The sequence below is a fragment of the Candoia aspera genome, chromosome 2 (genome assembly GCF_035149785.1).
Source record: "Candoia aspera isolate rCanAsp1 chromosome 2, rCanAsp1.hap2, whole genome shotgun sequence".
Classification (NCBI taxonomy): Eukaryota; Metazoa; Chordata; class Lepidosauria; order Squamata; family Boidae; genus Candoia; species Candoia aspera.
Genome location: NC_086154.1, coordinates 135,435,220 through 135,461,818, shown reverse-complemented (window position 1 = coordinate 135,461,818; position 26,599 = coordinate 135,435,220). Strand labels below are relative to the sequence as shown.

The 26,599-nt window shown below is 40.8% G+C and overlaps 1 protein-coding gene across 1 annotated transcript in view; it reads right to left on the bottom strand.

The window, feature by feature from the left end:
• GALNT6 (polypeptide N-acetylgalactosaminyltransferase 6) overlaps window positions 1–26,599 on the bottom strand; it is a 63,909-nt gene continuing 37,310 nt past the window's right edge. The window contains exons 4-11 of the mRNA XM_063293767.1: window positions 21,209–21,358; window positions 19,868–20,102; window positions 13,348–13,465; window positions 9,482–9,682; window positions 8,791–8,922; window positions 7,732–7,833; window positions 1,577–1,729; window positions 1–297 (exon numbers count right to left, since the gene is read on the bottom strand). Coding sequence (XP_063149837.1) covers window positions 184–297; window positions 1,577–1,729; window positions 7,732–7,833; window positions 8,791–8,922; window positions 9,482–9,682; window positions 13,348–13,465; window positions 19,868–20,102; window positions 21,209–21,358 — 1,205 coding nt within the window. The 3' untranslated portion in view covers window positions 1–183. The remainder of the gene's footprint in view (window positions 298–1,576; window positions 1,730–7,731; window positions 7,834–8,790; window positions 8,923–9,481; window positions 9,683–13,347; window positions 13,466–19,867; window positions 20,103–21,208; window positions 21,359–26,599) is intronic.

The window sequence follows — 26,599 nt, the reverse complement described above, 5'->3', positions numbered from 1 at the left end:
CTGTTTTGACCTTCCTATTACAAAAGGCACAATAGTGTTACAGGCAAATGTTGGGTTATGCAGCAAATGGGTCCCCCTCTCTTCTTCCTGAATGTACCCCCTGTTGCTAGAAAGTGAGCTCAGAAGAACGGGAGCTTTGACAGGAGATGTCTTCCAGAGCTACTTTAGTCTTTCTTGGACTCCTTAGCTGAAGTACCAGATTTGATGGGCATCTGCAGTGTTGCAGGGAGCCATGGATGGATGTTCACCTCTTGCAGACAAACACCGGTTAATTGCCACATTTTTAAGCAGGTGATCCTAAAAAATAAAAACAAAAACAGAAGGTACACTGTTGAGATAGAACACATCAAGACTCCACTGGCTAGGAATTCTGGGAGTAGAAGGTTAATATCTCTGGAAGACACCAGGTTAGAGAAGGCTGCCTTCTTGTTTCTTGGCAGGAAACTCCAACTCAGCTGGAGGTTCTGTTAAGCCAAGAAGATGCTCTACAAAAGAACAGGGCATGCTGGACATGCCTCCACCTGGAGGACCTTCCAGTGTGGCTCCCATTTAGCCAACCTATGCCTTTGCCCTTGAGAAAAGTGGTGCAGTGGAAGCTGGTAAGAGACAACATTTGCTGGTGTAACATCACCACCTGGAGCACACTCAAACCGCTTCCTATGTCGTAGGTAGCAAAGGCAGGACAACTTCTCTCATCTGCAGGTGCGGGGAAAAAGTAGCTTTTTATGTGCAAGGTATAAGTGGAAATGTATCACTCCCAGCTCCTGTGTTGAGAAAGTCTTGATGCCTGGAGACGAAATAAGCCTTCCTCTCTACTCTCCATGATATCATCTGAACTGCCAGTGCTGGTTCACTGGAGGGCTCAACCAAGCAGCCTCTCCTGTGACATTTACCCTCCCTCTGGAAAAGCCTTTCATTGACTTTGGAGAGAGACAAGGGATGAAGAGATCCACAATGTTTCAGCGACATTTAAGTACACATTAACAGTTTCCTTAAATCTTTATCTTGCCTTGGAACTTCATTTAACTCCTACAGCCACAAAATGAGAATGGAGCAGCTCTTCCGGTTGACTGCTAGGTAGTGGCTTCTGTTTCTCTCTCCCTCCAGAACAATGGCAGGCAGCGGTAAGAGTACAGTTGACCGGGCATTAACTCCAAATAGGGACAAGGGACTTCTTAAAGCACTTTTCACACTTTTAATTTAGCTTCACCGCATCGGAAAGCATACCCTAGCATAATCAAAATTTGGCAAATAGGCCACCCTCTTATACTACTCTTGCTTCCAATTTTATTTTGAAGGAAGGGCCCATTTTTTTGCCAGCAATGCTAATGGGGACCTTCAAAGCTGACTCAGAAATAGTATTTTCAATTATTGCAACTTTAGTAACCTGATGTGTTAATAGATTCCTTAGCAGGGAAGGCATTATGTTCCGGACACTGACTAGTTCACAGCCACAGTCAGAAATATTTGGCTGGCGAGTGACGTGAGACTGGCTGCAGGTAGAAATAGCTGATCTGGAAGCAGATGAGTTAAAGAAGAAGAGCATATTCCTCTGTGGTTCACAGATTAAACTCACATGAGTCAGTTCCCATTCTTCATTTTCTGGCACTTGGGAGTGTTTCCCCGTATAGTGACAGTCTCCCAACTCAACAGGCCCAGTCTTGGCTCGGAGGCAGAGCTGCTTGCCAATGTTGTGTCGCAGGTCTCGCTGGGATGTGTATTCAAAATACTAAAAGCAAAACAGGCATGGGGATAAGAAGCTTTCACCATCAGAAACAAAGCCAAAAAAAGAGGCAATTTTAATATTTCAATACACCAAGATCATTCATCATATGTCCCTAGACCTTTCTGTCTTCAGAAATCATCCCACCATCTCCACATATTACTTCCTACATTGCCTTTCTTTAGAGTTCATCTCTCTCTCTCTCTCTCTCATCAACTTATCCAGCCAACACTTTTTCAGCCTTCTACTTTCTCATCCACTCTTCCTTCAGATATTTACTCATTCCTTCTCTATATATGATCAAACTCCACAACATCTTCCTTTTATACTGATTACTTCCTTTTGTATTCAGGCTACAGTCATCCTTCCTTGACCCTCTCTCTTCCTGGACAAACTTCTTAAATAACCCATTCCCACTACATTCAACTTATTTTTATGCCTCTCCTGATATTCCAAATTCCCACTAATATAAAAAACATGGGCAGAAGCACACTGTTATAAAAAACAGTGAGACTGCTGAGGTCTTGTCCTGGTGCCTGGAGGCTGTGCAGGGCCGGATGGGGCGGAGCTGATTCCAACTCAATCCTACCAAGATTGAGTGGCTGTGGATATTAGGGCCCTGTGGACCCAGGGATTTTTCATCTGTATTCTTGGATGGGGTAACACCTCTCTATTCAGGAATGGTGCACTATCTGGGGTTCTCTTGGATGTACAGCTTCTGCTCAAAGAGCAGGTGGCAGCTGTGGCCAAGGGGGCCTTTGCACAGTTCCCTGTGGTTGTACCTCTTCCTAGATCAGGAGGCCCTTTGGTCAATTACTTATGTCCTGGTCACCTTCCACTTGACTACTGCAATGTGTTCTACATGGGGCTGCTCTTGAAAACCACTCAAGAGCTTTAACTAGTCCAGAATGTAGTGGGGTGGGCAGTGATGGGCATGTCTCAGTATGCCACGTGACACCTCTGCTTCACGAGCTGCACTGGTTGTCACTATGCTTCCAGGTGCGATTCAAGATACTGGTCATCATTTATAAAACTCTACATGGCAGAGGGCCAAGTTATCTGAGGGACCACCCTTCCATGGCTTCTGCCCAGTCAATATGTGCCAGCAGAGTTGGTATGCTCCAGGTTCCTTCCATTAAACAGTACTATCTATCAGGACCAAGGAAGTATGTCTTCTCTGTACAGTGCCTGCCCTCTGGAATGAGATCCCCCCTTAAATCCATGTGGCTCCCACCCTGTTGGCGTTCTGTAAGGCCTTGAAGACCTGGCTGTTCTCCTCAGCCTTAGGTAGGGTGGATGGAGACCCTTGTTGGATGTGTTTTTATCTGTGTTTTTGTATTAAGTGATGGGATTCTGTTTTGTATTGTATAAATAAGTATTTTCACCTCTGTCAACAAACATCCATTTCTTGCAACAGACCATGTAACTATCCATTACATTTTTAACAACATTTCGTTAAATGTCTTCTTCCTCAATTTTAGTAAATATTGTATTAAGGTATACACATTTATCTGCTTGCTTTATAGCGATTTATGTATAACTTGCAAGTATTCACGCAATTTCCCCTGTCAAACGCAACTACTTTGGTCTTCGATACATTAATTTTCAGATTCATACTCCTTGTTGCATTATACAATCTACTGAACATTTGCTGTAAATCATTTGGGTTCTTAACCAACAACACAACTTCATCTGCCTACAGAAGTACATACTCATTCATATTCCTGGACAACCCACCTCTTACTCTTATTGCATTCAGCAACCAACCTTTAATACCACATCTGTACACAAATAAAAATCATAATTCAAGCCTATTAACTTTTTCATAACACTTCCACTAAATCAGCAACTGTGCAATAAACTTTCTTTCTCACATTACTATGTTTGTCAATAACCTGAAGAGCAAAAATCCAATCTGCTTACCCCCTGCCTGGCATATACACTTCCCAAATTTTGCTCACTGTCACCTCTTTTAATCAGAGTTCTGCTAAACACCCTCCCACACACATTTAACAAACTGTATATTTTGTATTCACTCTTGCTACCTTAACTTTTGTTTAGGGAAACAGTACTGTTTTTCAACACACAACATTTATTACCTTCTTTTCATAATTTTTTTCCATGGACAGGAATATTTAATTGCATTTGATTGAATTCCATTCTTTGATTTATCTCCATCATTCTCATACAAATCTCTAAAATAACTCATTCCCTCACTTCAGTTTCAGCCAAAATCATTTCTTCCTTTTGTCATCTAGTCTGCTGAATATTTGTTATCTAGCCTTCTTCTAAAACAATTTTATTTCCATCAGAATCTGTCTGTCTTCTTTTAATCTTAACTGTTCCTTATTGTCTTTGACTATTCTTGGAAATGATCTTTTTTGCTGTATATAATCTCTCATCCACATTTTTGCAGCAGTCATTTCTTATATGAATTTTTCTCATCCATAGCAACTTTCACCCCATCTTCTACCAGGCATCCTTTTTAATATTTCTTATTACTGTAACTTCTCATGCTTTCATGGCACTATCTAACACAATTCCTTTTACGCATTTCCAAGCAGTTTCAATATCATGCTTCTTTACATCTATTTTTCATTCATCTATGTTCTGTATGGGGTATTTATCTATGTTCTAATACTTTTTCCATAGAAATATGGAATACCTTCTCTTCCTGCAGTCATTCTACTTTCAGGGTAGATTCTTTACTTCCTTCCTCTTTTTGATAGCTACAACCTGGGTTCAATGTGTGCATGAGAAGAGATAAGGACAGGTACATTTTCATGAAGTCCAAAGGATCATTACCTTGTCGTGGTGCTGGAGCTTAAGCACCTCAATGACACCATGAGCTAAACCGTGAAGGGCCACCCAAGATGGGAAGGTCATGACAGAGAGGTCAGACTAAATGCGATCCCTGGGGAAGGTAATGGCAACCCACCCCAGTATTCTTGCCGTGAAAACTAAACGGATCAGTACAACCAGAGATATGTCGGTATACCATCGGAAGATGAGACCCCCAGGTCGGAAGATGGTCAAAATGCTACTGGGGAGGAACAGAGGATGAGTTCAACTAGCCCCAGACGTGATGACGCAGCTAGCTCAAAGCCGAAAGGACGGCTAGCAGCCGACAGTGCTGGTGGTGAACGGCGAATCCGATGTTCTAAGGATCAACACACCACTGGAACCTGGAACGTAAGATCTATGAGCCAGGGCACATTGGATGTGGTTATTGGTGAGATGTCAAGATTAAAGATAGACATTTTGGGCGTCAGTGAACTGAAATGGACTGGAATGGGCCACTTCACATCAAATGACCACCAGATCTACTACTGTGGACAAGAGGACCACAGAAGAAATGGAGTAGCCTTCATAATTAATAGTAAAGTGGCTAAAGCAGTGCTTGGATACAATCCAAAAAATGATAGAATGATCTCAATCCGAATTCAGGGCAAGCCATCTAACATCACAGTGATCCAAATATACACCCCAACCACAGATGCTGAAGAAGCTGAAGTAGAGCAGTTCTATGAGGATCTGCAGCACCTACTGGACAACATGCCTAAAAGAGATGTTATTTTCATCACGGGAGACTGGAATCCTAAGGTGGGCAGTCAAATGACACCTGGAATTACAGGTAAGCACGGCCTGGGAGAACAAAACGAAGCAGGACATAGGCTGATAGAATTTTGCCAAGACAACTCACTCTGCATAACAAACACTCTCTTCCAACAACCTAAGAGACGGCTTTATACGTGGACTTCACCAGATGGACAACATTGAAATCAGATTGACTACATTCTTTGCAGCCAAAGGTGGCGGACATCTATACAGTTGGTAAAAACAAGACCTGGAGCTGACTGTAGTTCAGATCACGAACTTCTTCTTGCACAATTTAGGATCAGACTAAAGAGATTAGGGAAGACCCACAGATCAGCTAGATATGAGCTTGCTAATATTCCTAAGGAATATGCAGTGGAGGTGAAGAATAGATTTAAGGGACTGGACTTAGTAAATAGGGTCCCGGAAGAACTCTGGACAGACGTTCGCAGCATTGTTCAGGAGGTGGCAGCAAAATACATCCCAAAGAAAGAGAACACCAAGAAGGCAAAATGGCTGTCTGCTGAGACATTAGAAGTAGCCCAAGAAAGAAGGAAAGCAAAAGGCAACAGTGATAGGGGGAGATATGCCCAATTAATGCAAAATTCCAGAGGTTAGCCAGAAGAGATAAGGAATTATTTTTAAACAAGCAATGCATGGAAGTGGAAGAAGAAAATAGAATAGGAAGGACAGGAGACCTCTTCCAGAAAATTAGAAACATCGGAGGTAAATTCCAGGCAAAAATGGGTATGATCAAAAACAAAGATGGCAAGGACCTAACAGAAGAAGAAGAGATCAAGAAAAGGTGGCAAGAATATACGGAAGACCTGTATAGGAAGGATAACAATATTGGGGATAGCTTTGATGGTGTGGTCAGGGAGCTAGAGCCAGACATCCTGAAGAGTGAGGTTGAATGGGCCTTAAGAAGCATTGCTAATAACAAGGCAGCAGGAGACGATGGCATCCCAGCTGAACTGTTCAAAATCTTGCAAGATGATGCTGTCAAGGTAATGCATGCTATATGCCAGCAAATTTGGAAAACACAAGAATGGCCATCAGACTGGAAAAAACCAACTTATATCCCCATACCAAAAAAGGGAAACACTAAAGAATGTTCAAACTATCGAACAGTGGCACTCATTTCACATGCCAGTAAGGTAATGCTCAAGATCCTGCAAGGTAGACTTCAGCAATTCATGGAGCGAGAATTGCCAGATGTACAAGCTGGGTTTAGAAAAGGCAGAGGAACTCGGGACCAAATTGCCAATATCCGCTGGATAATGGAAAAAGCCAGGGAGTTTCAGAAAAACATCTATTTCTGTTTTATTGACTATTCTAAAGCCTTTGACTGTGTGGACCATAACAAATTGTGGCAAGTTCTTAGCGATATGGGGATACCAAGTCATCTTGTCTGCCTCCTGAAGAATCTGTATAACGACCAAGTAGCAACAGTAAGAACAGACCACGGAACAACGGACTGGTTTAAGATTGGGAAAGGAGTACGGCAGGGCTGTATACTCTCACCCTACCTATTCAACTTGTATGCAGAACACATCATGCGACATGCTGGGCTTGAGGAATCCAAGGCTGGAGTTAAAATCACTGGAGGAAACATTAACAATCTCAGATATGCAGATGATACCACTCTGATGGCTGAAAGCGAAGAGGAACTGAGGAGCCTTATGATGAAGGTGAAAGAAGAAAGTGCAAAAGCTGGCTTGCAGCTAAACCTCAAAAAAACCAAGATTATGGCAACCAGCTTGATTGGTAACTGGCAAATAGAGGGAGAAAATGTAGAAGCAGTGAAAGACTTTGTATTTCTAGGTGCGAAGATTACTGCAGATGCTGACTGCAGTCAGGAAATCAGAAGACGCTTAATCCTTGGGAGAAGAGCAATGACCAATCTCGATAAAATAGTTAAGAGCAGAGACATCACACTGACAAGAAAGGTCTGCATAGTTAAAGCAATGGTGTTCCCCGTAGTAACATATGGCTGCGAGAGCTGGACCATAAGGAAGGCTGAGAGAAGGAAGATCGATGCTTTTGAACTGTGGTGCTGGAGGAAAATTCTGAGAGTGCCTTGGACTGCCAGAAGATCAAACCAGTCCATCCTCCAGGAAATAAAGCCAGACTGCTCACTTGAGGGAATGATATTAAAGGCAGAACTGAAATACTTTGGCCACATAATGAGAAGACAGGACACCCTGGAGAAGATGCTGATGCTAGGGAGAGTGGAGGGCAAAAGGAAGAGGGGCCGACCAAGGGCAAGGTGGATGGATGATATTCTAGAGGTGACGGACCCGTCCCTGGGGGGGCTGGGGGTGTTGACGACCGACAGGAAGCTCTGGCGTGGGCTGGTCCATGAAGTCACGAAGAGTCGGAAGTGACTAAATGAATAAACAACAACATACCTGATTGCCTCCCATCCCATGACAGGGATACATGATCAATGGCTTTCCACCATGGTTGTTTTCTCCAACATCCAGGCAGTGCTTGGCACCCTCATTTTTAATCTGTAGTGGAATAGATTTAAGAGAATTACGGGCATACTAGCAGAACCAATATAAAGCTTCAGATTTTAGCTAAACACCTTGGACAGAGTATTTTTTATTCTGCACTCTTCTACTAAAGGTATGTATTATTATATTTCCCTTCTCAGCTCAGTTTGCCTTCTAATTGCCTCACAGTAACAAGAGCCAATTCATCAATCCTTTTAGGGATCAGAATATTTATGACCTTTCAAGTATTTAGTCAATGGCAACAGCAGTTTGAATGGGAAATGCAGAGCCAAATAAAGATACATTTATTTCCCCAGGCCTTTCAATCAGCTGTAAGCCAGTTTGAGAGTGCGCTTATAAGGCACCTAAGTCTTAGATCTGTTCCCTGCCCTTGGATGCCCACAGCCATCACAAATAAAACATAATCCTTGCATTTCTGTTAGCCATACTAGAGTGGCTTAGAATGTTAGAAACAAAAAATGTATGCAAACAATTAAATATTTTTGTGTGTGTGAATACAATAAAAACACAAATATAAATATATGTAAGAGATACAAATCCAGACATTCTAAGAGAATGGTTAATATCCAGTCCAGATTAGATAGGTGGTGTTCGTGTATCAAGCTAGTTTCTGAATGAATTTGTTTTCTGAGTTCACACAATAAACTGAACCTAATCAAACCAATTCTCAGTTCATACACAACTAAACAGCTTAACTTGTTATGTGAAGGCCTTTACCAGGTCTTTGCCTCATCAGTTTAAGTGTATCATGAGACTAGAACCACTAAGAATTAGATGAAAAACGAAGTGGAGGGGAAATTTCAGGATGTTTCTTTTGAACATTGGCTGAAAAATAATACCTATTTCATGTTACAACATGAATTCTGGGGCACATTTAAACAAGAGAGCTGGTTTAAATAATCTATTGATATAACACAGCACAAAGATAAGAAAAGGCATATTTTCACTTACTGCTCCATAGAAAGCTGGAGTTAGGTCTGGAATGAAGATCTCAGGATAAACAGTTCGTAGATACCAAGTGAAATTTTTGCAGTGTAACCTCTCCTTCAGCCGCAGTCGCTCAGTGAGGTCTCCATATGTTTTCTAATAAAGCCATAATGTGTGCATGTTTAAAAAGAATCACATACAGCAGACAAAAGGGCCACCACTATTTACTGGAATCCACTAAATAACTAAAGGTCTTAACTGTCTTTATTCCTTGATTTGTTTAATCCATGGATTAAATCTGAGACAGTTCTAGCCAGAACTTGGGTCTCTAGGATTACTTTCAGACCTGGAACGTCCCACCCCTGAGATCCTCTAAGTTTCTCTCCTTTATTAGATACTGGAGGTCCTTGAGGTTAAAGCCACAACCCCATTTTAGAATCTATCAGCTGATTTGTTTTTGTACTAAACCTCTTGCTAGTCACTGCAGTTCTAAGAATAGGACCGACTCAGGGTGTCTAAGCCATTGAAATAATGATTGGAAAATGCTCTAGCATTTCTCTTCCTTTGGTAAGGCTCCCAGCAACTATGCTGAAGAATCCTGCCTTTATTAAGAGGAAATGGAATCAATTAAACCTACATATTTAGGATTAAAAAACAAGACATACAGATTTTGTACACTAAGGGAAAGTAGTTCTCAAGGAAAGTAACTTCATACCTCTCTGGCCATCTGAGAGGCCTGCTGGTTCCTTCTGTAGAAGATCTCCTTATAGTCATCCATCCAGACTTCTGCCAAGCGCACTTGATTCCTAGAAATAACTTGAGTCCCTTTGGGGAAGGTGTGTGGACTCTTGGAACGGAACACGTGGCCAACTACTGAGCAGGGAATGATCTCTAGCTGGCCTCCACACTGCCAAACCTGAGAGTGCAAGGCAAGGGGAAGAGTACCATTCAAAACAGGAGAAAACCACAAACTCATACACTGAAACGTTAGAGTCAGGCAAAGGAAATAAGATGTGAAACCCACAAATCTCTTTTCCTTTCTTTTTAAAGTGGGGATCGGCTCAGATTCCGGCTGCCCAAAACCAGGCCCCTTCAAGAAAGAAGCTCCCATCAAGCAGCAGAAACAGCTTCTTCTTAGTGGGATGGGGGGGAGCAGCTTTGTGTTTGCAGGCAGCACCTTAAGGAGAAAAGGTCTATATCTTCCAAGTCTGATCCAAGTTGCCGCTGCTTAGCTAGAGAGTGGTTCTTTTAAAAGATAAACAGGAGTCCTGCCAGAGAAAAACCAGGGAGCTCCCAAATCCAATAGCATTCCAGTCCGAGGAAGTGCAATCCCCTGATCTCCTCCTGCCAAAGACTGGGAGTGAGCCAACCCAGAATGGACCACTCTCCAGAGAATCTTAACCTCAGAGGGTAAATCAGACAGAGTGGCATCTAGGCTTTGGCTGAAGATGTGCTCAACCTGCAACTGGATTGGACAAGTAATACTATGTTGATAAACAGAAAATGTACAGCCTGTCCTCGTTTAACAACCATTCGTTTAGTGATAGTTCAGACTTACGACGGTGCTGAAAAAAACAACTTATGACTGGTCCTCACACTGCGTCCCTGCAGTCACATGATCACGATTTGGGTGCTTGGCAACTGGTTCACATTTATGACCATTGTAGCGTCCTGTGGTCATGTGATTGCCATTTTGGACCTTCTCAGACAGCTTCTGGCAAGCAAAATCAATGGCAAACCACATGATTCACTTAACAACCATGTGGTTCTTTTAACGCCCATGGTAATATTCTGGTCCCAATTGTGGTTGTTAAGTGAGGACTACCTGTAATCCTCTCCGGCTGAGAGCCACTTTTAGTCACGGAGGACCAGGACAAAATCTAACGTTATCTAATTTAATTAGTACTACATTTAATGAATTAAGCCATGCACTACTTGCCATGTAATAAATAATTTCAATAAATGATTAATAATTTAATTTCACATTAAAACAATTTGATAGCAATTTTTAACAAGGCCACAAACAAGGCTTGGGGGACAGGCACATGTTTATGCATCTGGATGACATTCATTCTTAAGGACTCTGTTTGGTTCTATCTTTGGTTGCAACACTGAGCTGGTATACCTGCCATCCTTGGTCTTGCAAAACATGTTCACTGCTACAGTTGACTGTATCTTATTATTTTTAATGGTATTATTTTTAATGCTGTGTAACGTAACATAATTGGAGCAAAAGGTAAAGCAGCAGGCATACATACGTACACTTGCATTAACCTGCATGGAAGGTGACCTTGAATGTAACATTATACCGGACTTCAGTTAGACAAAAGCAAAACAAAAGGCTTCTGTATTCTCATTTAATTTAAGAAAACCCTCTCATTTTAAAGGTACCTATTGAAGGAGGGAAAAACTTCTCTTTCTTTCAGGTAGCTACAGGAAATTGCAACTCAGAACCAGAAGTTCTTAACCTCACTTAAAAAAATCACTATTCCTGCTTTTCATTTTTTTTTGCCACATGGTGGCACTCCACACAGCATTTTACATCTCAAAGCTCCTTTTAACATTTTAAAAAAATTCTTATTTGCAAAGTTACCATACAAAGCATCCACTTAAACATTTGCACTGCAACAATATATATTTAAAAAAAACCCTTCTGTACATCCTTAGTTCATTTCTTCTTCACAATATCAATGGTAAAATTGACTGTGTTCTGAATTTTCCCAGATTCCTCTACAATTTTCCAACAATACTAGGATTTTTTTAACATTTGCAGTTGATACACACATTATGATCAAATTTGGTATGCATGCCTTAGAGATTCAAATTATAACCAGTTGTATCTTCAGGATCAGTTTGCAGAGCAGTGGTTCTTAAACTGGGAGAAATTGGGGCATATCCTGGGGGTAATGGAACAATTTGTAATTGCTTATTTCTGAGCTGAGGATCTGGTTTGGGACTGCCGTTGCCAAGAGGCTGATGCAAAACAACAAGGTCTGGGTTTTTTTGTGGGGGTAATGACATGATTTGAAAGCAGGAAAAGGGTAATTGGGTCAAACAGTTTAAGAACCACTGTTGTGGCATCTTTGTACCCACACTGTAATCACTGTCCCTGGTCTGGACTGCATATGGACAGTTTTACCTTCAGATGGACAGCAGGTACTGAGAATCCCAATATAAAGGAGTAACTAGTATCTAGTAGGCCTCCAAACCCTGTTATGCTTTGTTTCCATAGCAACAGAGCCACTTTTTAATTTTACTACTACTGCTGCTACTTTCTTCTGCTCCTACTATTACTACTACTACCACCATGTAACTCCACTCAGCTTTGAAGGCACTGAGCTAAAACAAAAGAGGCATATGTTCCCTGGATAATGAATGTGCAAAGGATCCGCATAAACAATCCCATGTTGGTCTATCCAGGCTTTTAAGATTATTGTGACAAATTCCATGCACTAAGTTAGGTTTTATGATATTACTGCTACTTTATACCACATTGACACCATTTAAGCAAAATCCAAAACAATGTGGACACAACCTAAATCATAACAGAGCACAAATAAAATAACACTTATGTGAAGAAAACATGACAACAACTTCATAGGTTCATTTAAAGTAAATGCAGTTCAAGGAATACAGTCTACAGTTAAAGAAGCAGTGCCAGACTTCAGTGGAGGTAGGTTCAGGCTTAAGCTTAGCAAGAAAACTCACTGAGTAATTTACTTAAGTCTTAAATCTTTAATTACAGTTATTGACCAGTACGAGTAAAAATACACCACGTGCGTCCGATAGGAATTCTCAGCTAAACAGAAGAAATGCAATCCATGTTGAAAATTAGTTAAACAGGGTAATTATCATTTATGTATAAAATCAAAAGTGCAGCCTGTATTGCAGTATATTAGTACTCCGTAAATTGTAACATCCCATAATTATCAATTATTAACTGTTAAAATTCAGTCTTATTATCTAAAAATTTTCAGTACACACCTATAAAAGAAAGTGAAATGTTTAGAGTAAGTTTTTCATTAGGTCGCAACGACTCTTAAGAGCTGCTGCGCAGAATCTTGCAACCTGCGCTGTAACTGTAGTCCACTCATCTTGGAGAAGAGTAATTTACTCAGCCAGGCATCACTCAGCATACTCTACCCCACAAGGCTGTTGTTAGGGCAAAATGGGCAGGAGAAAAAGCATGCTTGACAGTCCTCACCACCTTAAGGAAGGTTAGGGTAAAAATAAAAATAAAATTCAACCCCCAACATGATCCTAAAAAAGCATCAAAAGCATCCACATATTATGTGGTACAACTGCCTTTCAATTATTTTGAATATTTTCACCCTGAAATTTTCATATTTTTCAAGATGTACTGTATATAACCTAGTGTTCTCGAGGGGCAAGTAATCCCACAAATCTAACTGAAAATCCTAAACTAGCATATCAGGCAATGATAATCTATTACTTCTCATTTTCCTTCTAAAGATCACTTTTTCAGAGAGCTGGTAAAAAGTAAAAATGCCACCCCCCCTTTTAAAAAAGCTATATTAATAGCTCAAGTGCAAAGAGATATATTGTAGCTTTGCTTCTTACCCGAAAAGACATTTCTACATTTTCCCCTCCCCAGATTTCCATCTGATCATCGTAGGAGCCAATGTGTTCAAAATAGGACTTGGAAATGGCAAAGAGACCACCGGCAAATGTAGGAGTCCTGCAAAAGTAAGAAGCATAGGAATGTTATGAAAATCCTGATAAGCAAATTATTTACTGAGTGGAAAACTGAAATCAGTCTTCATTCAGTCTGACACTCCCAGTGGAATGTCAAGAAGTGCCCAAACTGGGTCACAATGGCTGGAGTAGGGAAAGATATAGCACTCCAGATACTGAATTTCTAGCGTCTCTGCGCAGCATAGGCAATACACAGTGATGCTGGGTGCTGTAGACAGTAACATCTAGAGAAGGTTGCTCAAAAGCAACCTTTGAGAAGTGATCTACTGAGGTTTTTACAACTCTGTTTCATGTTTTTTTAGAAAAAAATATGACAAAAGATTTGAGGATGGGTTGAATATTGGTACAATTTTAAATATTTTTTCCACTGATTGTCCATCAAGCTGTACCTCTTTAGTTTCTGGAACACTACCAAGGATCCTTAAAATCTTAGTTTCCTAAATTAAGTGGAAAGCAGCTTTGATATAAAAGGGAGGATAAAAATGGAATTTTAAGGAACAAAATTAAGGCATTAACCTAGACACCCCCCAGAACAGTACCCACAATCCCCTGCTTCAGTTACCAAAAGAAGTCAAGAAACACAAATCACACCTGCCTGAGTAGTGGTGGAGAGGAACAACAACAAAAAATCATGTGTGTGTGGGGGGGGAGGCAATGTTTTCTCTCACATTCTCCAAAAAGTCTTTAGACAGCATCCTCATTGACAACTGTTTTTTTGAACAAAAAAAATCCCCAAACTAAACTGATGTTTGTACATCAATTTTTATTTAATGTAAACCACTCTATTGTTGAGCAAAAAGCAGGGCTGTACATATAAAATCTAAATAAACACACTGAAGTTAATATGCATGACTGTGCATGTGTGTAGAGTACATGTTCACACAAAGATGTTCTCCCCTCGTCCCTCTTGCCACCTTTTGTCTCAAACTTTTTGCCAGGTAGTTCGAACACTTGCTGACAAGATGACAGCTGCTAATTCCAGAATTAGATGAGAACAGGTAGAAAAAAGGACTCAAACTTGATCATTTGAGGCATGTTCTTGACTGATTGGATCCAAAACAAGAAATAGCTACAGGGTTTGGGGTGGAGCACATTCCTTAGGAGCTTCAAGGATGGCCCTTCAGAGGCAGACAGGGCTTTCATTCACCCTTGGGTATCATTGCTGCAAGGGCTGGGGCACAAATAAGAGTACTTGGGAGTAGACTTTTGCCAACTGCACTGCTTTCGTTATTAGTTACTCCAGAGCTCTTTGTGCTTGTCTGTTCGTTTGTTTTGAGGAGGAGAAAAGCTGAGGTTGGCACCAGAAACGTGCTTCAGCAAGGTTTTCTCTGAAACCAGCACTCTGCTGTAGCCAGTGGAGATTAGGAGCTGCTGAAAAGCCAAGTTGCCAATGTCTCTCTTTTTTTTCCCCTCCCTCTCTCCATCAGCAGTAACAAAAAGGAATCTCTGTGCCTCTTTCATTGGGACAGAACAGCCTCCTGTTTGACCTCTGCACAAAGAAGAGCTGTACTTAAGGCCAAAGGAACGGGTTTTTGTCTCACTCTTGGAAAGGAGGAGGGCCAAGCTGGTATCAAATTGCTGGCACCATGAATTTCAAGGTCATTTCAAACTTTAAGAAGTGGAGAGGCTGGTCACCTTAATGACTCTACAGTTGTCCACTGCCAAGAGAGACAAGGGGCTGGCAGAGTTTGAAAGAGGAAGGTTTTTTCATGTCATAGCCCTTATTATCCTGCTGTGATACAGCAGGGGAAAAACGTCCTGCCATTGTCTCTCAAGGAACTGTGGGTCTCACAAGCAGCTTACAAACCTTGTACTATACCCCAGTGATGCCTGGAGGTAAATCACTCCAATTCTTATTTTTCTGATGTTCTGGTGAGGGGGGAAGGGTGCAGAAGCACTGTTAGAAGAGTATTAATGCTGCAAACTTTTTTTTTTTAAAAAAAACCCTAATTTAATTAGCTTAGGTTCCTACAAGAGATTCTAAAAAATGAAGGTTTCTGAAAGGAGGTGAACATTCTCCATTAGAAATTTCTAGCATCTTGCAAGACAGAGGTAAAGCTCTTAGAATTCCTTTGCAAGAGGGGCTGTGATACTTCAGCAGATACGTATTTTAACTGTGCAGCTTTGTCAGTAATATACTCATTCCAAACATTTCCAGCATTGTGCTTCATGAAAGTTGCATAAACAGATGGCTTCTTCTACACATTTCAAAATTCAGTCCTGGTTCAAATACTGTACGCAAATTCATTATTTGATATCTGCACTTGGAAAAGGAAAAGACACAGTAGTAGTATCGTATGGGGTTTGCATACACCCGTGTCTTAAGAAAGGCTGAAATCCTGCAGATCCACCATCACTTGTGAAACACAATGAAGGGCTCTATGAACTGACTACATAAAAACATACCATTACATTATAATGGTAAATATGATGGCCTCTGTTTCAATCATCAAGCAGGCCTGGAAAAGGCTGGAGCCAGTTCACATATAACTAGAGCAAAACAAGAATGATACTGCTACTTCCCAAAAAGTCAGGAAAGCCCTCATTCAAGATGAATTCCATTTTTCCCACCCAACGAAGAGAATACCACCTCAGCAATGGAGCATCCCACTTAGACATTATTTCTGTTTAAAAATATTTTTTTCCTTTCTTTCTTTCTTTCTTTCAATTGGGCAAATAGGTGTACAAACTCCATGGTTGAAAGATGATTCTTGGAGGTGGGGAGGGGGGGAAATTCTAAGAAGAGCCCACAGTCTCAGATTGAGTCATCCTTAAGCCCATTGGAATCATGTGCCCACAGCTCAGTGCTAGGCTGTGGCCAGGAGTATTTAATGGTCAGGTGCACTGACTAATGCTTAGGAACAAAATACATCTGTGCCAATCCCAATGGCAGATTAGATGTTAGTGGGATCAGTGTGAAACCCAAGAGATGAAGCCCATAGTAAGAAATGACTGTCCCATATCATTTTATTATATGTACCATAGGCTTTAAGACTATCAGGTAGTACTATACTCCAAGGGAAATGTAAGTCTCTCTGTGGTACTTGGAGCCGGTCAAACTCAAAGGGTATGAAAATAATTTAGAAACCTTTCACCTTCAGTGGCATCTGCAGGATCTTGCTGTTTTCACCAAATGATGAAAGCTGTGCTGTGGCATTCTCCCAAAAGTGCCATCCCTTTGAGGAGCATACGAAACATCACAATATGCATAGAAAAGGGGTGGAGCTTGTGTCATAACACTGGTCTTGTTTTTGCCGTTGAACCCCCACCCCCTTGTACACCCCCTCCAATGGATGCTGCTGTTCACCTCCCAATTTTTTTTTTTACAAGAATGTTTATTCCATGCAAAAAAGGGAAAGGAGAAGTGACAATTTCTGGAGGGAATGAAACATTTATCTTGGACACCAGGAATCAGTCCAGCGTTAGAATTAATCTATCAAGTCTTGAAAGCTCTCTATTGACACAAGATACTGGATTGAGATGAAAAGTGTACAACAAGTATATTATGGATCTATCTAGTCCAACAGGAATTATTGCTGGAGGTACCTACACAACTATAAGGGTTCTAAACAATCCCTAAAAATTGTATATTCTTTTGTACTACATTGAAGAGATGTCAGAATGCTTTCAGAATACATTTAGATTTTAAACTACAGTTTAAAGGATTTGACCAGTGTCTCAGTTTCATAAAGCAATTTTTACAAGCACATGAAAGTCAAAACAGAATAAGTGTTGTTTAACTACAGCCTACTGACGAAAAGTGAAAGCCAAACTATGCTTGCTACACTTGCCTATACAGAGATAAGTGTTTGTCCTTTCACATAAAATATTTAAAGTAAACCAAACTCTAAAGCAAAGTTCTGAAATAGCTCTGGCTGCTCAAATATGGACATGTTTTTCCAGGCACTGGAGAGCAGAAGAGAATCCACTACTCTAGAGACAGAGCTTCACTAAGTTCATGGAATCATACCAAAAATGCATGCATTTTTTTAAAACAAAACTTCTGGTAATAAAGCTAGAGTGAATTTGATAGGCTCAATGTGCTAAGGAGACTAATAACCACTGACACTATTTTTCTATTCTACACTAAGCTGCCTATGCCTGTGATTTATAATATGCCCTCCATCTTTTTGTAAAGGTGTCGTGTATATACAGTATAGTCCTTCAGTGTCAAACTACAGCTTAGCAGTGCAAAGACTTTCAGGCTGGTGCATTCCTTCCCCTCTGAGGTAGCCAGGAAGGCACCAGAGGCACCCATTTCCTTTCCAAACTAACCTGAGTTCCTCATGTCTGAACTTGGGGGAGCTCTGGCTACATCGGGGTTACCTTAAGTTTGGAATGCATTGAGGGACTCAAGTTACTTTAAAAGTAGACATGAATGCTGCTAGTTTCCTCCTCTGAGCTTCAACAGAAGAAGCTGGGGAATGGGAGTGAGGGAGGCACGGGGAAAGGGACAGGACTTGCCAGTGCTTGTAGTTACAATGTTAAACCACGGTGTTGTAGCTAAAAAGGGGCCCCAGCAGAAGGCATCTGTACTGTTCCTGCTCAACCCAGACCTTTTGTTACAATGCAAGCAGTACACTCCTTTGTTATGTTTTGTTAAACCTAAATGTATGACCAGAGTTTAAAAACCCAGGCAGGTCTTCGCAAGGTATTGAAAGGACTGAATTTAAGATGAAGTACAGAAGATTAAAAGAAACAATTGACTTCTTACCAAGGAGAAGCTTCACCAAGCAGCAAGACCTGACTGGAGCCTGAAGAGATTTAATAACTTAACTTCTTTCATTTGTAGGAATGAAGCTCATCATGACCTCCCTTCGCTCAGAGTTCAAGGAGGCTGCATCCCATTCTCCCTCCCCACCTTGGCAGCCAGCCTAAACCACAAGAAGTGTGTTTCTATAGGCAGGGTTCAGCCATGGCAGATCACAGACCAGGGAGAAAGGCGCTTGGAAAGGTTTTGGCTCTGGGAGCTATTCTATGGAAAAGTGCTGCCTGATACATCTCTTGATTGTTCATTAAAGCTTCGTAGCTGGCTTTACACACTGCACAAAGTATGTGATTTATTTGTCGCAGTTTAGTGTGATGTGCAAACAGGAACAAGGAATAAGCCATTGTTTCTTTTAGGGCAGTACCTCACTGTTGGTTGCTGGTTTATTTCTTGCAACTATGGTTTGTTGTGAAGTATGGATTGTGAAGGGATGGTTAATTTGTGAGTTATTTCTTTTTGTGCCCCACCCAGGTTTTTAACTAATCCACTGAAGTGCAAGGCAAGGGGAGTAAGTTTCTTTCTTCAATACCCCTTGTCTGTAGTTTGAGAGCTAGCCTAATGGTTCATTCTTGCCTGTGGCATTTGTTCTGGTTTCCTTTCAACTGGAGAGGAGAAATTTATTTATTTATTTATCACATTTCTTCACCGCCCATCTCGACAAACAACTCGACAAATGATGATTCTGGCTCATTAGGCTCAGCTCCTGGGATGCCAGGATAGCGTCCCCCCTGGTTTTTAAATTGGAGCAGTAAATACAGTACCTGTAAGTATAAGCTGTCACTCTAATTTACGATGGTCATATCCAAGCTTCGTGAACTATTAGCATAAAAGCGTGATCCAGTTACCTATTTACAGAGGCTGAACATATGGGTTTCAGATGGTTTCCTCACACTACCATTCCCAACTTTGGGAAAGACAGCAGTGTAAGGTAACCAGCTTGGGCACAATGGAAAGAAAGCAATCACTTCCACTTCGATTAGAAGATGAGAATAAGAGGCAGAACTGTGGATCACCCTCACATGCTAAGAACATCTCAGTGCAAACCTTCAGATATTCTCTTCCCACTGGTTCTACACAGATGCTACTTAACATGAAATATCAGATGCACTTCCTTGGCTAACTCCACAGGAATGAGGCCAGCATCTCAGTCTCATTCCTGTCAGGTGACCCTTCAGGATATCACAGTCAATGGTAATGACGCCTTTTCCAATCTGGGGGCTCTCCAGATGTTAGGGCTGACACTTACAATTCCAGTCAACATGGTGAGAATTTTAGGAGTTGAAGCCCATACATCTGGAAGGCACCCAGTTTGGAGAAGGCTGCACTAGGGGACCCAAGACAATCTTGAAGCAATCTAGCTACCTTTGTCCAGGCAAAATCTCAGGTTCCCAATTTCTGACAAAAGTAGAAATACCATGTCATTTGCTTCATGACTGAAATTCTATGGTGGGGTTTAAAGAGAGACAATCTGTACACAACTGACTTCAGGTTTTCCAAAACTAAAACTGATGCTTTGGGGAAATGCATTTAGTTGCATTAGTTGCATTTAGTTAATGCAATCTCTTTCCACCCACTACTTCCCCAGATCTTTTGACAACCATATCAACCTGGACCTACTTGATTGGGTAAGTCTCATCTTTTCTTCTCTGCTTCTCATGTTGAGGTATAGCCTCCCAGCCAAAAGTGAGACTCCAATCGAAGTTTCCCCTACTGTGCTGCTTCCCGTATTGGATTGGCTTGGAAAATTCAAAGGTATTCAGGTCAATGGTGGTGATATCTGGACTGACCACAGCTGTGGGCTCTTCAGCAATGCGTGACAGGAGAGGCTCTAACCATCCATGGAAACATTCACCTAAGAAAAGAGAAACAGGAACCGCTGCACCATCTGATGTAATCTCCACAGGGGGGAAAAAGCCTATTTCCAAATGCTGCTGCATTCTGGCTCAGAATCCTCCCAGAACCAGATCTGGTTAGTATTTGGATTAGAGACTGTTGGGAATACCAGGGCTGTAGAAACATACCAGGGCTGAGAAATCAAAAACTCCTCCCCAGAAAAAGACAATGGCAAAGCACTTTCATATTGCTGCCAAGAAAACTTGCATGAATGTGTCCAGGTGTCAGTTTCAACAGAAAGGAGACTTTACCTTATAAACAGAAATTAGCCCCCGTTGCCCCAGGTCTCAACACAGTATGAGAAAACGGATGAAAAAAAATGGCTGAAGAAGATACACTGAACATTTCTGGGAATCAAGTTTATCTAAGGGTTTTTTATACCACATACTATATACTAGAGAATCAGAACATGCCCCCAGGACAGGGAACGGTCACACTTGTATGTACGTTAAATAATAATAATAATAATAATAATAATAATAATAATAATAATAATGATGATGATGATGATGATGATGATGATGTATTGAATTTATATGTGCCCAACTCCTAGCGACTCTACTTCATTTCATTTACAATTAAATATTGAATGATGAACATGCATCTGGGCATGTTGGAAGCAGTTTTATTGCTTTACATCTTGAACAAAATATTTTTAGTATAGTCTACTAATTCATTCATTCAACTGCCATCCACCCACATTTAATTCACACCTTTATGTATCTCAGTTGGTTCCTCTGCACTTACTCACTGAAGCAAGTACGTTTGACTTCACTGAAGCTATTAGGTTTGACACAACAATCCGAATCTGTAGTATTAGCTCTGCCATCACCCATTAAACACCTGGCTCAGTAGTGGAGATTCATCAAGTGGTGAATATGCTTCTGTGAACCAGCCCAAGTGGTATAGCAATCAATTAATGCAGTGTTTCTCAACCATGGCAACTAACTCTAAGATGTTTTGAGAAACACTGAATTAATGCATATGCGTCTATGAACTGGCACTGTGTATCAAGAAAAAAAAAACCAAAGCCAGATTTTATCAGCAAAGAGAATTATTACTTACAATGAGCATCCAAGAAAGTGAGTACATCTCCCGTAGCAACACTGGCACCAAGCAATCGGGCAGTTATTAGGCCCTTCCTCTCCAGCTGTCGGACTACCCTGACAACCTGCAATTGCTTCACATACTTGTCCAGCTCGTCTTTCAAGTAGTCTGAAAGAGAACACATCAAGTCAGAGCAGCATGATGCTCAAGAGTTTGGTGACAATGGGGCTCAGATGCTCAGCCCCCTGGGGGACCAATTTAAACTCCTGTTTTTAATTTTACAAGTTGACTTTTTACTTGAAAACAAGCTCAAGAACCAAAAAGTGCTTATGAAGCAATATCTGATGACTGGAGAAAGGAATGGCCCAGAAAAAATGAGAAGGTGGGACCAGGGAAAGGTAGTGAGGAAAAAAAAGTACGATCTTTACCAGTCAAAGAGTACAATTTAACACACATTTGTACAGAAAAATAAAAACTCACTATGGTCATTGAAAGTTGTTCTCAACCACACACACTTATTACATTTATATACGAATACCTCAAAGCAGTTTGCTATATTTTCAAAGAAACACACACAAGATTATGCTGTAGAAGAGGCTGCTGCACTCCAGACATGCCAAGATCCTTGCTCTCCAAGCCTGGGGAGCACACCATAACCAAACAAACATCTGCAGCACTTGATTAAAGCATTAAACTTTGTAGCTGCCCATTGCCCAAATTTCTTTCCCATTATTTGGGAAGTGTTCCCGTATCACTGGTCTTCAGCTAGCAACTCAGAACATACTAATACTGGGTTGCAACCTGTTTCACATACATTTTTTTAAGAATTAAAAGTGAATTAAAATTAAACATTGAATAACAAACTGCACTAGGGTTTCTAAGTCTAATAACAATACTGGGTGATTATTTATCTCCCTGACTGTTCTGGGTCTAAGCATTTCACGCAATGTGGACATGAGAAAGCATACTGCTTAATAAAACAGAATGCACTGAGTAAGAAGGCATGCGTTCATCACATGGGGTGGGGTGGAAAAATGGGTGACTTCGTACAGTTGCCTACAAGGTTATTTAAATACTTTGGCTTTGCTGCTTAGCACTAATTTCAGGAGTGTATACAAGGCAGTGCCTATGGCTATGGCCCCTTTCTTCAAACAGAAGATAATATTCCTCAATGACGTCCTTTCTCATGCTAACAGTTGATAACAGGTTCCTTTCCTTCACTCTGGTGTCCCCCAGAACACATCCAATTATGGGGGTTGGAGACTAACATATCTGGAGGGCATCAGGTTGGGAAAAACTGATGTTGAGCATCCAGCCTGGCCATATTCAATTCCTAGCATTAATTGTAGAACCCTACTTATTATCAGGGAGCAAAAAAGGGAAGTTGAGAGTCTCTGTTTCTCTCAACCCCCTCCCAACCCAGCATCTCTTAGCATCAAAGCCAAGTCCTTATTTAGAATTATTCTGACCACACTGTTGATTGCCAGGTGCAACCTGTGGCAGGAAGTGGTTCAAGTTTCTGTGGAGAGATTGTTAGCTTTGTAAATTTCAGCTACCCTGAAGAACTCTGCTGTGAATTTGAAGGGTACAGTATCGGTACAGAGGAGGAGGAGGGCAGGAAATGACAGCACAGAATTGGAAAATGACAACTATAAAATGGAAGCAGCTTTCAGTTAAAGTAGCTGAGGAGTTGTCTCCTTGCAGTCACACAGATATGAACGTACATACTCCTCTTCTGACTCTGAAGCATTTGGAGATGCTAGAAAGAACAGATTACTGTAGCATCAACAATAAAAACTGTTACTTGATCAACTAGGGCAAGCAAATTATTGCCTCTCCACATTAGACTGGAGGTTTTTATGAAGTTGATTCTTTTCCCTTAAGATCATAGATTTATGTGCAGGAAAATGGGCTAATACTTTTCTTTCATACTTCAGTATGAAAAGAATAGTATGGTGATCATGTATTGTTCCTGACAAGCCCTCCATTTGAAGGTCACCCACTATAAGCCTGGTTTTAAGACAACAAGCCATAAGAAGGGACAGCAAAGAAGGTCTTGGATCTGCATTTTACCTGGACTGTTATGAGGATAAAGGCAGTGAGTGAGAGCAAAAATCTCTTTCACTCTTCACAGGAAAGGCAGGGTAAAATCTGTTATCAGCAGAACATAATATTTATGGTGAGGAAGCCAAAAGCAGATAGCTAGCGATGTTTTCTGTCTGACTCTAAGTGTATGTGTGTAATCAGGGCCTAACAGCAAGCAAAAACTTAAATAAATAGCCCAATAAGTATAAGCTATCTGTATTAAAATATACTGTATATTAAAAAGAGTTCTTAGTGGTGGAAGTTTACCTGTCCTTTATATTAATTAATACTCTTAACTAGTTAAATTCTTAGTGATTTAAATTCTTCCTGAGCAATTGGGACAAAACTGGCCTTGGAATTTTCCTTGTATATGCAGCCTAGATAATAGACAGCGAAACAGATAGCAAACCACTCTCTCACTTAGCTAATACGCATCGTTTTCTTAGAAACCGAAACTTTCTTCTGTTCCCATCTTAGCTTACAATGGGAACAGGAAGGGGTTAATGGGCCTGAATATTTGTTCAAAGCAGTTCAAAGCAGGCACAGCCTTTGTTAGGAAAATTTCCAGCCAGGGAAGCTAATGATAGGCGACTGCTTATTGCTATGGGGTGAGTTGATGTTTGTAAGGTAATGTATAATCCTCCTAGCCCTCTGTATGAGTAACACTACAAGATTCAAAGAGAAACACAAGCCTTTTATGTTTGGAGAACTCATAGGCCCTTGTCTACAAGTATCAACAGCTGCAGAGATTTTGGATCAGGTAGCTGCTTTCCTGCTCAGAATGCTGTGTCAGGCATTCTAAGATGTCTGGAACTTGGTGTTTTATGCTACCTTGAATCTATTGCTCAAGGAAACTGAGCAACTCTTCCACCCAAGATTCTGATTTTGGGAACGTGATGGGGAACAGTAACCTCTGCGTACATGCCCCAGACCCAAGACTCAACTGGAAAACTAATCTGCCTTCTACATAAGCATCAGTTTGGAAAGAGACAACTGCAACATCTCAGCCACTACAATGAGGCAGAAGACTGAAGAGAACCCTTAGTGCTGTGTGGCAGTGGTCCTATCATATGGTGGAGTGAACAAGTTACCCCGAGGATTGGACGCATCATGAAAAATTGCTAGATATTCAGTTCTTCTTTGTAGCATTTTTTTTTTTACTCCCAGAGAGAATCATCTGTGATCTTTTCTGTCTCAGGTGTCAAATAACTTGATTTCTATGCAACTGTGAAGAGAACATTTGCTGTTCTGCCTCTGGCAACAAAACACCGTAGGACAACTCTAGCAATTAATCTGTCTTCAGAATCGTTTTATTTGTTTATATCGTACCCTTCAATTTTAAAGTTACTGTTTTAAAGGGCAAGCTTCCAGCCAATAATCTGCTTGCTTTCCACATAAGGCAGCAGCTTTCTCACCTTTCCTGCAGGGCAGGTTTAGTGAAAAACACAGAAATGACCCTTACAGTGTCAGGGTTATATGTTGTCACAGTATCATGTGCTAGAATCTAAAATAGCTGCATAGTTAAATGTTGCGGCTACAGCTAAGCAGTCAGAGGGAACACTAAACTTTTCAAAATATAGTGCTTCAGGAGCCACAACTGCTTTGAATAAGCTGATTACTTCTGGAAATGAGAACTGCTTAATCTGATAAAACGAGCAAGGAATTTTATAACCAGTTTGCTCAAGAGCAGCCTTCCTCAACCACATTATCTCCAGAAGTGTTGGGGCTACAGCTCTTAAAACTCCCATTGTTAAATTAACAATGATTTAAGATTTGCTTGACTGAGTTCAGGGGGGGGGGAGAGCATGACTGAGACAAGGGAAAAGGTTAGAGTATTATGTAAGAAAAAGCATGCTATGGTGGAACAATATCAAGTTAGGAGCAGGACAGCATCACTCAGCCATGAAGCCCAGTAGTTTTGGATGACATCACTTTCAATCCAATCCAATCCAAGTCATAAATGTCTTGTAAGGATAAACTGGAGAGAGGTGCCTTCTGCATTTCTCTGACAGCCTGACAGAGAAGACATCTTTGGCTAGATGGATTATAGTCTGACTTGGCAAAAGCAGGACCCAACCTATAGAACTGGAGAAGATGCATACAGCACCCTCCTAGAAGCAAGTGTGTATTCTACAGAAAATGCTGGCCAGCTTCCACCTTGTCCTATGCTAGGATCCCTGATGCAATACCTCTTAAACCAAAGAATCCAAACAAGATTGTACCCACCAATTTTTGTACTCACTTCTGTTCCCAGTTTAAGGCTAATAAGCATTTGACTAGTTCAATAACTATTTTAAAAATTCTTAACCACTTAAGAATTTTTAAAAAACCTACTTCAGCTATCAACAGATTTCATACTTGGCTGATTGTGGTTGCCATTTGTCTAACTGCTGGTATAAAACATTGCATTATAAAAATGTGGAGCACAGGAAAAGATATACTAGAGGAACATACAAAATAATCTTCCCTGTCTCCTGGAAAATGGTATTGTTCTACATGGAGGGGAAAAGTCAGAGACAATTTGAATATTTCTACAAGAAGAGAGAAAGCAAAGAATGCATGCAGAGTAGAAGAGAAAATTATAAATCTGAGAAAGCAGAAATAATGGGTCAAGGTGAGAGATAGTACGCACAAGTGGGTATTAAAACTTATCAAACTCATTGGTGTGTTCAAAAGAACTCAGAAAACCTTTCACTGTGGTATCTTTAGTGGCCCTCTGAGAACCTTGAGTGGCGCAGAGTCAAGAACGCAGGCTGAGGCCCAGTATACAAGCCGTGATGTTGAACCGTGTCATTATCTTAATCTGAGGTATAACCAATTTAGCTTGCTAAATACAGCTTGCTGTTTCTAAACTTGCCCAGCTGAGTATTTTGGATGGAGGCTAAATACAGTTCTGTGAAAAGGTATTCACCCTGTTTTGGGTTTTCTAAATTTCTGTATAACTTTGCCACGGGATATTATCAGAGCTTCACGTGGGTCCTAGTGTAATATAAGTGGAATCTGAGTTAATGAGTAACACCAAAGTGTGCTGCTTGCTTCATTTATTGTATAAAGAAACTCAACCAGTATGTGACATGGAAGCATGAAAAAGTAATTGCCTCCTTAGATTCAGTGACTGGCTGCACCAACTTTAGCTCAGTAACTGAAACCAAAAACAAACTGGTGATCAATTTCTCACATTGTGAGGTAGGAATTTTTGCCCATTCCTGAAGAGAAAACTGCTTTAATTCAGGTTTTTTTTTTTAGCATAAACAGCTTGTTTTGGGACTTGCAACATTTCCCGACTCAGTCTGAACTTCGACTTGTTATTCCAAAACAGTGAAT